Source organism: Elaeis guineensis, chromosome 16, assembly GCF_000442705.2.
Source record: "Elaeis guineensis isolate ETL-2024a chromosome 16, EG11, whole genome shotgun sequence".
NCBI classification, from domain to species: Eukaryota; Viridiplantae; Streptophyta; class Magnoliopsida; order Arecales; family Arecaceae; genus Elaeis; species Elaeis guineensis.
The window spans coordinates 34,743,157-34,755,510 of record NC_026008.2 but is presented as its reverse complement, the minus strand read 5'-3'; the positions used below and the strand labels follow the sequence as shown (position 1 = coordinate 34,755,510).

The 12,354-nt window shown below is 38.4% G+C and overlaps 1 protein-coding gene across 1 annotated transcript; it reads right to left on the bottom strand.

The window, feature by feature from the left end:
* Nucleotides 1-3,746: 3,746 nt before the first annotated feature.
* Nucleotides 3,747-5,220, bottom strand: LOC105059475 (protein ROH1A). The gene has a single exon (XM_010942775.4). It carries the CDS (start codon nucleotides 5,043-5,045, stop codon nucleotides 3,876-3,878), a length of 1,170 nt encoding a protein of 389 aa, XP_010941077.1. The 5' UTR covers nucleotides 5,046-5,220; the 3' UTR covers nucleotides 3,747-3,875.
* Nucleotides 5,221-12,354: the final 7,134 nt, after the last annotated feature.

Sequence of the window (12,354 nt, the reverse complement as noted above, 5' to 3'; positions counted from 1 at the left end):
TAATAAACAAATGATTGTCGTTGAAGCTTAAGATTCTTCTTTTGTGGAAGTCTTTGAAGGGATGAGCTTGTCTGCTTGCTGAAAGGAATCTCTAAATTTGATGGTTCAAATGGTTAAAAATTGAATACTCTTTTTTCAATGCCTTTTGAATTTTTTTACTTGATTTTTGCTTTTTCACTTTGATTCTTATGTCTTGTCACTTTAAACGGTTGTTAGAGATAATAAACTACTGTTTGAAATCTCAAAAAGTTATTTCTAACAAATTGGAATTCAAAAAAAATCGTTAGCAGTATTTCTGCACAGTTCTGCAAATTCTGCAGAACGAACCATGGAAACTCGAATTGGACTCGAATCAACTCGAATGGTCTTTGAGTTTATTTTCTCGAAAACATGCTTCTCTATCATTTTTTTTGTAACTTCGACTCGAATTGCTCGAGTCGACTCGAATTGCTTGAGCCAGCCTGAGCTGCCACTCGATACAAATTTTTCTATTCTGAAAAATTATAATTTCGTCTTTCTTCATTTAAATCGACTTGGATCATACTTGAGTCGATTCGAGAACATGCCGGCTGAAATTTTTGCAAATCAATTTTTTTTTTCTTCTATTTTTCAGCTTAAATCGACTCGAATCCATTTTGAATTGACTCGAGATGCCTTCCACTAAACTTTTTGTAAATTTTTTTATTTGAAATATTCTTTGATCCCAATCTTTGGATATCCTTCTCTAACTTTATTTTAGATGTATATCACGTCCAAAAATTTTTAAATTCTTTTCATTTATTTTTGATTGCACTTTTAAAATTTACTCTCTTGATATTCTACAATTTTTTAAAAAATATAATCTTAAAAAATATATTAATCTAAATATATATTCAAATATTTTGTTATTCATCTAAATTAATCCTTAGAGTTAACGAATTACATGATTTAGTAGATATAGAATATTTTTTCAATTAGATATTGAGTTCAAACCAAATCAACAATGCAATTGGCACCAAAATGTAGATCAAAATAATAAAATCAATCAAAGAACTTGGAAAAGTAGTTAGCAGAACAGAAGAGTTGCTTCATGGTTAGGACTTTAATCTCATGTAAGTGGGCAACAGCCCTAAAATCTTCCTCCGTTGAAAGAAAAAAAAAAAAAAAGCCATGAAAGAAGTTAATTAAACAGATTGCTTCTTAGGCAAAGGCAAATATTATAAGCCAAAAAATGCAAATTTATTATCATTAATCTAGACTAAATCTACAAGAATATAGAAGAAATATTGCATCGCAAAAGCTCCTTTCTTTTCGATGCACAGTGAATAAGTTAATTATAAGCAAAATACTGTATTCACGAAGGTTCGCACGAATCAACGATTGAACGTTTATCGGCCATAGATAGTACAATAAGCACTGAACCGAGGATCAAGTTGTAGGTGCGAAAGTATATGCCCAAACATCCAGATATACCATACTTATAATTTTATGTTCACAGTTAACCAAGAAATATACATATTTATCACATAAATAAGATATTATACAATATCCAAATCACATATATAATATATAGATATTCATTTTAACATTTGAAAAGTAATTAAATCTTTTTGTTGGAGGAAAAGCAAATAGACTACTCGAAATCTTGTTTTAATATTTGCTTGATCTATTTCACTCTAATACTCCAGCATTTTTTTCGTTGAATCAAAGAATAATTAAGGTTTAAAATTCAAAAATCAATTCCAAAGTATTTTCATTAGTGAAACTATTCCTAAGCAAGTTCAATAGTTTTTCATTTTACGGCCATTCATTTTATATTGCCAATCCTTTTTTAGAAAAAAAACAAATATGTACTTCAAAAGACCCTATCCTGGACCCATAGCCGTTATTATGGTCTATTTGCAAATTCTATTTGAAATTTTAGTTTCTCTGATAATGATTTATAATGTATGAGGTTACGGGATAATAGTTTATTTCGACTAAATTTGATTATATAAATCTTGACTATATAATGACCTAATCGTTCCGAACATGTCGAGCCGAGATAAGAAGTCAGGATTCGCAGCAACAATTATGCACCGAATAATTGCCTTATTTACTCCATATTTCAAATATACTCCAAAATAAATAAATAACAGTCAGCAACAACATATGGTATTTCAATTATTTGATTATTTTAATTATATAATCTTTCTGTGAGAATTATAATCATCTTTTGGGGCGTTCAGCTTTTATTGATCTGTTTAACATGTAACATTATTCTTATTTTTTATATAAATAATGCTGGTAGCTTACAAAAAAGAATACATTTGAAGTAGCCATTCATTGTATACTATCTTTGAGCCAACCGTTGCACACGGATTCTAAGCCATATAATAAATTATTTAAAAAAATATATATTTATAAATAATAAAATAATATCCATCTAAATTTTTAATATATATTCATATTCTATATATATAAGAAGACTTTAATTTCAAGAAGATTATAATATTAAACTTTAAAAACATCATTTAAATCACATAAATGAACTTTAATAACATCATTCTTTAATTCAATATTTTAAGAATTATCAGATAAAAAAAATCTAGACACATGACATGTTGCAGATTGATTTTAATCTAAATGATATTTATAGATGATAATATGTTGCTTACACAGATAATCTAAATAACTAATCGATTTTTTTTATATATATATTTATTAGATTGTCAATTTTTTTTAAAAAATAAATTTATATTTTTTTTATATAAAAAAAATTTATACTTTGAGACCCTCTTGTGGACCTATAGCCGTTTTTATAGTCTATTTGGCATATTCGATTTAAAATTCCAGATTCTCTGATAATGACTTATAATGCATAATGTTACAAGATGATAGTTTATTTCGGCTAAATCCGATGTTACATAAATCTCAACCATATAATAATCTAATTGTTCAGCTCACGCCGAACCGAGATAAGTAGCAGGGATTCACGGCGACAATTACGCATCAAATAGTTATCTTATCTATTATATATTCCACATATACTCCAAAATAAATAGATAACAGTGAGAATTATAATCATCTTTTGGGAAGTTCCACTTTATTGATCTGTTTAACATGCAGCGTTGTTCTTATTTTTTATATAAATAATACTGGTAGTTTACAAAAAAAATATATTTAGATTGTCATTTTTTTTTTGATAGAATATTTAGATTGCCACGGATGGACCCATCGAACAGCACAAATGTCCAGACGCAGCGAGAAATCAAAGAGGCCGGTTACAACTAATCCCATGGAATCGATTAGAGATGCCCTCTAAATCACATCAAAAGTCCAACGATGTGATCGCTCAACCCTAGTCAAGATCTGGCTATAAATCACTTTCAAATCGCCAAATTATGGTTAGGGATCGAACGTATGTGGAGATGGCGAAGCCTAGGGAGATCCGGTATCGAGCCGTACCGTTCGCTCGGTTCGGATGAAGTTTTCACACATCCACCCGTAAATTGAGAGGTTCTGGACCGTCCCAATCTCGTTTCGGTCCGAACCGGCCGGTTCGGTCCGATTCAATTGATTTTTAAGTTCTCAATCTCTGAATTAAATAATTTTCAAGTAATATTTACAGAAGCAGATGAAATTACAAATTACAAACAATATTACATTTCGATGCAGTCAATAACCAATCAAATTGACTCCTAGCAAGTCTGAAAAACTAAGATTAAGTTCCTAAATTGCTTTGGATCTTGGAAGCCTCAGCTTTCATCCTTGTGTACTCAATAAACTTAAAACAAGATGGGAAAAAAGGATTGATCTAGTTAATGTTACATTCACATATAAACACATGAAAGAATTTGATAAAAATATATAGTTCCAGAAAAACCCAAATCCAAGCCTAGGGATTTTAATTTTTACTACGAAGCAATGGGAGAGGGCGCGGGAGTAGAGCGCGCGCTCTGACCCAAGCTCCGGAGCACCTCTGCGCGGCTCCCCACCACCCGGTGGAATACCTCCCTCACCTGCCTCTCCAGCGGCCCAAGCCCCTCCTCCAGCCTCCGGCACGCCTCCGCCAGCTCCGCCGCCCTTTGCGCCACCTCCTCCGCCCTCTCCCTCTCCAGCGACGTGCCGCAAGCGGCGCAGGAGCCCGAGGCCTCCTCCACGACCTCCATCAGCACCTTCCCGCACCCCTCCACCTCCTGCAGCTCCACCAGCAGCCCCGCAGCCGCCGCCTTCCGATCCCTCCGCCGCCATTCCTCCGCGATCCTTTCCTGCAGCGCCACCATCGACGCCGCCCACGGCAGCTGCTTCGGCGGCGCCACCGGCGGCCCACCACGCTCCTGGCACGGCAACGCCGCACCTAGAGCCCACATCGCGAACACCATCACGGCGCTCATCGTGTACACAGCCACCGCCAGCTCCCTGGCGCCCCCCTCGCTGCCGCGGGGAGCGGCGAGGTGGGCCGAACAGTTCCTCGACATGCTCCAAGACAAGAATCTCGAGTTCGTCTCCCGCCGGCCAAAGGATCCGGTGCGCTCGGTCCGGATGCCGGAGGCGCCGTCGGAGGGGAGGAGCTTGGAGAGAGCGCGGCGGGCGCGGAGGAGGTGGGCGGCGGCGAGGTGGGGGCTCGGGGACAGTAGGGCGGAGGTGGCGATCTGGGCATGGCGGAGCCAGTGGCGCAAGGAGTGGAGGGAGAAGGAGACGGCGTTGCAGAGGTCGAGGGACTTGACGGCGCGGTCGAGGAGGTCGGCGACGGGGCGGGAGGCGGCGGCGGCGCCGGAGGGGCCGCTGCCGAGGAGGGGGAGGAGCGGGCGGAATTCGGCCTCGACGGCGAGGAGGGTGTCGAGGAGCTTGGAGAGAAAGGCGAGAGAGAGTGGCGAAGGCGGGTTCTCGAGGGGATGTTTGGGGGAGTCGGAGGGGAGGAGGGAGAGGAGGCGGTCGGCGACGTGGGAGTGGAAGAGGTCGAGCTCGTGGAGCTCCTGTTCTTGGACTTGCTCCATGGAGACGACTTGGTTGCGGCGGAGGAGGGAACGGCCGCGGAAGGACATGGAGAGGGAGAAACCGCCTTGGTATTCGTTGGTAGCCATTGCTTTGGGATGTTTTAGTGAGAGAAAGATGGAAATATTGAGGGAAAATGAGACGATCTCAGGTGGAGGTGATATTTGTGGAGTATGATTTTTAGGCCTTCATGTGGTGGGGTTTGAGGGGAGGGATGGAGGGATATTCTCTTTTTTTTTTTTTCCGAAGGGAGGGTATGGAGGAGGGATTTGGATGGCCGGCCGAGTATATAATGGGTTGAAGGGTAGAGAGAGACACAGAAGGGAATGGGCATGCAGTGGACTGGACCATTTCCTTGTTCTGGAATCTGACTTGGTTGACACTGCTGCTATTTAGGTTGTGTTTTAGGTTGGACCGGTTCAAGGTTATGGAGCAGCACTTGGGTCAACGAATTCAGCCGGCTTGGCTGAACCGGCTTGGACTGCCTTTGTGGGAGGAGACTGTATCAGCAATAAAATATTGATAACATTGCTACAAGCTGCTGCTTCTTTACTCTTTTGATGTGGTGGCTTTTGCTGATAAGTCTATCAATTTTAAATAAGTGCATAAGATAGAAAATCGTGCTTGGTAATGCAACTTTATTTTTTAAGACTGAAATAAAATATTTAGATTTATGTTATATAAGAAGGAAGATTGGATTTCTTCTTCTTCTTCTTCTTTTTTTTTCCTAAATGTAATCAAGATATTCTAAAACCTTGATCAACATTTAGCAAATGGAGAGCTAAAAATGTGGACTGATACAGATAAATGGAACTAATTATGGTAGGCATTGGTTTTAAGATCTTGTAATTTAAAAAAAAAAAAAAAAAGCTAACATGAGTTAAAGGTAATGTTAAACATTTTTGACCTACATAATGATTGACATCTTGAGTTGTATCAGTTTACAGTAGCTGAAATAGCAAAGCTTCTATTTGCATTGACAACCAGCAGGCTATAAGATTTGACCAAGATTTTTGTGGCGTGGTTAGGTCGATCATAGAATGAACCGGACCGGTTTGGACCGGACGGTCTGATACTATTTTAAATTCTTTTGTGTGCAAGTGGGAGCCCAAGACCTAACCAGTTAGGTGGACAATGACGGGATGGACAGGACAGGTGGCGCGCCCAAGTTGTCCCTCCAAGAAAACCTAGAGGACTGGGGCCCACGACCGCTCATCTGAACCGCGGCTGCCGTCAGACCCCAAGTCACCAGGACCGCATACAACTTTCTACGCGTACAACGATCTGCTATCCCTCTCGACCACCGCATCACATCTAATCCGTTCATTTTAAGCGTGGCGCTTACCTCTATTGCTGACGAGGCAAACGAACGGTAGAACTAGTATCCTCATAGCATCTTTTATGCGTCCGTTATAAGATATCATCAACCTTATCTTTGAGGAATCCAGTACTCTGACGTTGAAACTTTGACTTTTTGTGGAAATCGGGTGGGCGGTGGGCGTACGCCTTCTCAAGCAATCAACAGAAGGAGGAATTCTAAAAAAAAGCTGTTTTCTGTTTGGGATTTATAGCAGATCCAACGACCAGCTTAAGAGAAAGGTCTGCGGAGCCGAGGGATTCCTCCAGAGTCAAAAACGCGCACGCACGTATGCACTGAATCCATCCGTCCATTCTGGACGGCTCAATTATTGGACAGCCAGGATCAATTGTTCCAATAAATGGCCGGCAGAGGACAGATGGTGGGGGAAGGGTGAAGGGTTCCACAAGCAACCAACCAACTACTGTGCATGAAAACGACCGCAGGGGAGAAAAAGCTCCTCCATGTATCACTTTAAGCTTTTGTTTATTTTATACGGATAACTTTTTTTTTTAATTTACTGCCTCAAGAAAGCGACGCAAAATACGTCATCGTCGACTTAGTCATACATGTTTGACCCTCTGAGATCCATTTTAAGATCCGATTTTGATGGATATTCCGGATATTATAATATATTTATATTCTACTAAGATCCATTGATCCGTATACTAAATGTATAAAAAAAAATATTCATTGCAATGATAATATCATATCAAATTTATCACAATTTAATAAAAATATTTATATTTCATCGAATGTCATATATTTCGTCGTTTTTCATAAATAATGCTCCACACTAACCATCGATTCTCAGGATTTGATTAGGTTGTGACAATTTTGATGTAGTACCACTGTTGCAGTGAATATCTTCTCGTAGTCAAGGATATAGATGCTAAAAATATAAGTTTTTTTTTTTGAGATAAACATGCTAAAAATATAGTTGAGAAGATTTATAGCAACAAAGAATGGCCATGCAACCGTCTAATTCATTATGCTCTTGATGATCTCCTTACACATTAAGAATTTCTAACATATAGTGTTTAACATTTCTTGCAAAACATTTTCCTCGTTTGCACCATCACACAGTCCCCCCCCCCCCCCCGCCCCCCCCCCCCCCCCCCTCCTGAAAACTAAAAAGAAAAACAAGACTAGGATCCAATAAAAAGAGATAGTGATGGACCAAGATCTTAACGATTTCAAGAAACATGATTTTTCAATTTGCCAATCTCTTAATATAATTTTTCAAGCTCCTAACATTTGAATTTGTGATATTCTTTTAGTGGAAACAATTTACTAGCTCTGGACAACTACTGAAAGTATTCGGTCTCTAGGACTTAAAAGACTAGATTTGCTTATATGATAATTACCAAAATTCCTATTTGTCAGTCTGCCCATGTGATGTTCTAGCACAGCAGCTTTCATCAGAAATAACACAATGTAAGGTCCCTTCTTCTTCTTCTTCTTCTTCTTTTTGAGGATGCAATGTAAGGTCTCAATAAAAAGTCAGCATTCTTAAAAAGAACCACCGGTAACAATACGACATAGTTTTCTATGTTCATTGGTTTGTAATCGAAACTAATGCTAATCAAACGCATGTAATCGAAGCATGTCTCATTTTGATTATACATGAGCATAAAGACTATAGAGTTCATGGTTAGTCCACCTTGGTTTGCATGTCTAGTTGTTAAGCAACAAGTTTGTACACATGGTCAAATCAATTTGTAAGATGGAGATAATTCCTAGTTTTGGAATTAGATGTGCTTCCAAATTTGAAAATAAACATGGTGATAGACTCTAGAAATTTAGATTCTATTTGCTTTTAGAATGATCAAATCTGCTTGCGTTCCTCATAAATTTTTCAAATAGTTGGCCTGGCTACAATCTTTTTCATGCTCAGGCAGTGTTAAGAAAAATACGAGCAATCAATAATAACCGGCACCGATAATAAAGATAAATCAAATAGCACAAAAGAACATCAAAAGTTTTACGTGAAAAATCCAGAAACAGAAAAATCATGAGCCAAGCCAGAGAGAAAAACTTTCACTATAATCAATGAAATACACAGATCTTCTGAAAACTCCAGAGATCACATAGACCATAGATCATCAAATCTACAATAAATAGCAACCCGAAAATCTCACAATCCAAAATCAAATAAAAATCTAAGTTAGAGAGTACCTGACAATAATCAAACCATTGGATGTGGAGAACCATATACAGAAAACATGTCTGCAAATTTTTGGGCCAATCGGAGTTAAATCACCATTTTGATTGGAGCCAAAAGTTTCCAGCCAAAGAATTTTTTTTCTCTCTGGAGGCGGCGTTCGGGTCGCATGCGTGTGCATCAGAGATCGAGAGAGAGAATGAGAGAGCAAAAGAGAGGGCACTCTCAAACCCTCACGTGGCCCATAAAATATTGGGCCCCACTGGGCAAAATCCAATAAATCTTCCCTTTCTAACCAATGTAGGAGCTTTACCAAACCTGTCATCTGTCTGTACACCTTTATCTTATCTCTTGGTAATATTTTTGTCAACATATCTAATTCATTTCTATCAGTATGGATTTTCTCAAAAGATAACAACTTATTTTTCAAAATATTACGAATCCAATGATAATGAATATCAATATATTTGGAACGAAAGTGAAAAGTTGGATTCTTACTGAGATGGATGTAACTCTGACTGTCATTGTAAACTGTGAATTCTTTCTGCTCTAGTCCCAGTTTTCATATGAATTTTCTCATCCAGAATATTTTCTTACAGGCTTCAGTCATAGCAATATATTCTACTTCTGTGGTCGATAAAGCAATATATTTCTGCAATCTGGATTGCCATGACACAGCTCCCCCTGCAAAAATAATCAGGTATCCTGAAGTGGACTTTCTGGATTCAACATCTCCAGCCCAATCTACATCACTATAACCACATAACACTGGTTTATCAATTTCAAAGCATAAACAAATACCAGATATTCCTTTAAGATACCTGAATATCCACTTCACTACTTTCCAATGCTATTTACCTGGATTAGAGAGGAATCTATAGACCACACCAACTGCATGAGCAATATCAGGCCTGGTGTAAATCGTAGCATCATTAAACTGCCAACTGCAAATGCATAAGGCACTTTTTTTATCTTTTTTCTCTCTTTTCTACTAGTAGGACACTGCTGAGAGCTTAACTTAAAGTGACCTGCAAGTGGAGAGCTCACTAGTTTCGCCTTGCTCATATTAAATCTGTCAAGAATCTTCTCGATATATTTTTCTTGTGAGAGCCATAACTTCTCTTGTTTTCTGTCATGAAAAATTCTCATACCAAAAATATGTCTAGCTGGTCCTAAGTCTTTCATTGCAAAGGACTTACTCATCTCTCTTTTCAGCTTGTCAATTTTCTTTCTGTCATGGTCTACAATCAACATGTCATCAATATAAAGCAGAAGTATGGTAAAATCATCATCATCAAACCTCTTAACAAAAACATAATGATCAGAAGAGATTTTTGTATATCCATGATCTGTCATAAATGACTCAAACTTTCTATACCACTGTCGAGGTACTTGCTTTAGACCATACAAGCTCTTCTTCAATCTGCATACAAGATGCTCCTTGCCTTTGACCTTGAACCCTTCTGGTTGTTCCATGTATACCTCTTCCTTCAGATTTTCATGAAGAAAGGCTGTCTTCACATCAAGCTATTCAATCTCTAGATTCAAGGTAGCAGCTAATCCAAGCACAACTCTGATAGATGACATCTTCACTACATATGAGAAGATCTCCTCAAAATCGACATCCTGCTTCTGACCAAAGCCCTTCACAACTAATCTGACCTTATACCTTAATTGTGAGCTATTCTCTTCGGTCTTTACTTTGAACACTCATTTGTTCTTGAGTGCTTTCTTACCCTTAGGTAGTTCCACCAGCTCAAAGGTGTGATTGTCATACAAACTTTGCATCTCCTCTTGCATGGCTTTCATCCACTCTTCACTTTGCTGACTTAAAGTAACTTTCTGATAGCTCTTTGGTTCTCTCCCATCAGTCAACAACACATACTCATGTGTAGGAGTATGTGTAGAATATCTAGTAGAAGCCTATCTCTCCCTACTAGATCTCTTCAAATGTGCTGGCTTTGTAAGTTCCTGCTCACCAAACTGCTCAGGAACTGCTTCATCAGCTGTAGGAGACTCATCAGGTGTAAACGTAACATCAACAGGAATCTCAGCATCTACTGGCTCATGGTGATCTCCCTGTATCTCCTCTCTGTTAACTGCAGATGAAGAGACTATATCTGTGTCACTGAGATCATCTCTGAACGACTGTCTTTTTTTGGTCTGTTCAATATCCTCAATAGTTTGATCTTCTATGAACACAATATCTCTACTTCTGATCACCTTCTTATCAACTGGATCCCACAGTCTGTAGCCAAATTTTTCATGTCCATAACCTAAGAAAATACACTGTCTTGTCTTACTATCAAGCTTGGATCTCTCATCTTTAAGAATATGAACAAATGCCTGACAGCCAAACACTTTCAAGTGTCTGTAAGAAATATCTTTCTTCGTCCACACTCTATCTGGTATGTCACCATCCAATGGAGCTAAAGGAGAAAGATTAATTAAATCAACTGCAGTCCTCATTGCCTCACCCCAAAATGAGTTAGGTAGCTTAGCATGTGAAAGCATACATCGTATCCTTTCCTCAATTATTCTGTTCATCCTTTCTACCACTCCGTTGTACTGAGGCGTCTTTGGAATAGTCTTCTCAAGCTTAATATCAAGATCTTTGCAATACTTCTCAAAAAGACCTCTGTATTCGCCACCATTATCAACACGAATATGCTTCAACTGTTTTTCAGTCTTTCTTTCAACACTTGCATGAAAATGCTTAAATACGTCTATCACCTGATATTTAGATCTCAAAGGATATGCCCAAACCTTTCTAGAGTGGTCATCAATAAAGGTAACAAAATAAGTAGTACCACCAAGATTTTTAGTATTCATAGAACATACATCAATATGAACCAAATCAAGAAAACTCTGACATCTATGAGGATATGATCTATGAAATGCATGTCTATGTTGTTTACCAACAAAACAATGAGTACATAGTGTTAGATCAGTATCTTTCAAATCTAGCAGGAGTTTCTTCTTTGCAAGAAGTTCTAGGCCTTTCTTGCTCATGTGACCAAGCCTCTTGTATCACGGCTCAATGGATGAATCTTCAAGAGCATTCACTTCTTCTCTACATATCCTAGCTTCTGTCCTGTAGAGAGTATCTAACTTCTTATCTCTGGCTTTTATCAGTGAGCCTCTAGTAAGCTTCCATCTTCCTTCACTAAAAGTATTACAGTAACCTTCTTCATCAAGGCAATCTGTGAAAATCAAGTTGAGGCAAATGTTTGGCACATGTTTAACATTCTTCACTAATAGCTTGCCTCCTATGCTGGTCTCTAGCAATACATCTCCCATGCCTATAATTTTAGAAACATCATTGTTTCTCATTCTCACTTGGCCATATCACCTTTCACATAGGATGTGAAAAAATCATATCGTGATGTGACATGATATGAAGCAGCTGAATCAACTATCCAAGTAGAGTCCTGACAAATAAGGTTGACATATCCATCATCACAGACAACAAACACATCCCCATCTGAAGTTGCTGCTACTGTACCCTTCTCTTTGTTATCTTTTTTTTCACCTCTTTCTCTTGAATTCTCTCTTTTGAGTTTTCTGCATTCATTCTTGTAGTGTCCTATCTTGCCACAATGGTAGCACTTGATGTTCTTCCTTCCTTGTGATCTCCCTCTGTTCTTGTTACGGTGCTGAGGAGCTTTACTATTGCTTCTTCTTCGCCTCTCTATAACAAGTGCCTCAGATTGGTTAGAGATTTCTTGCTCTCTGCGTTTTGTTTCTTCATTATACATATTGTTCTTCACCATTATTCAATGTCAAAACACCTTTAGGGGCAGAATTGCTAAATGATACAACAAGTGTCTCCCAGCTGTCAGGTAGAGAACTCAGTAGAAGCAATGCCTGTATTTCA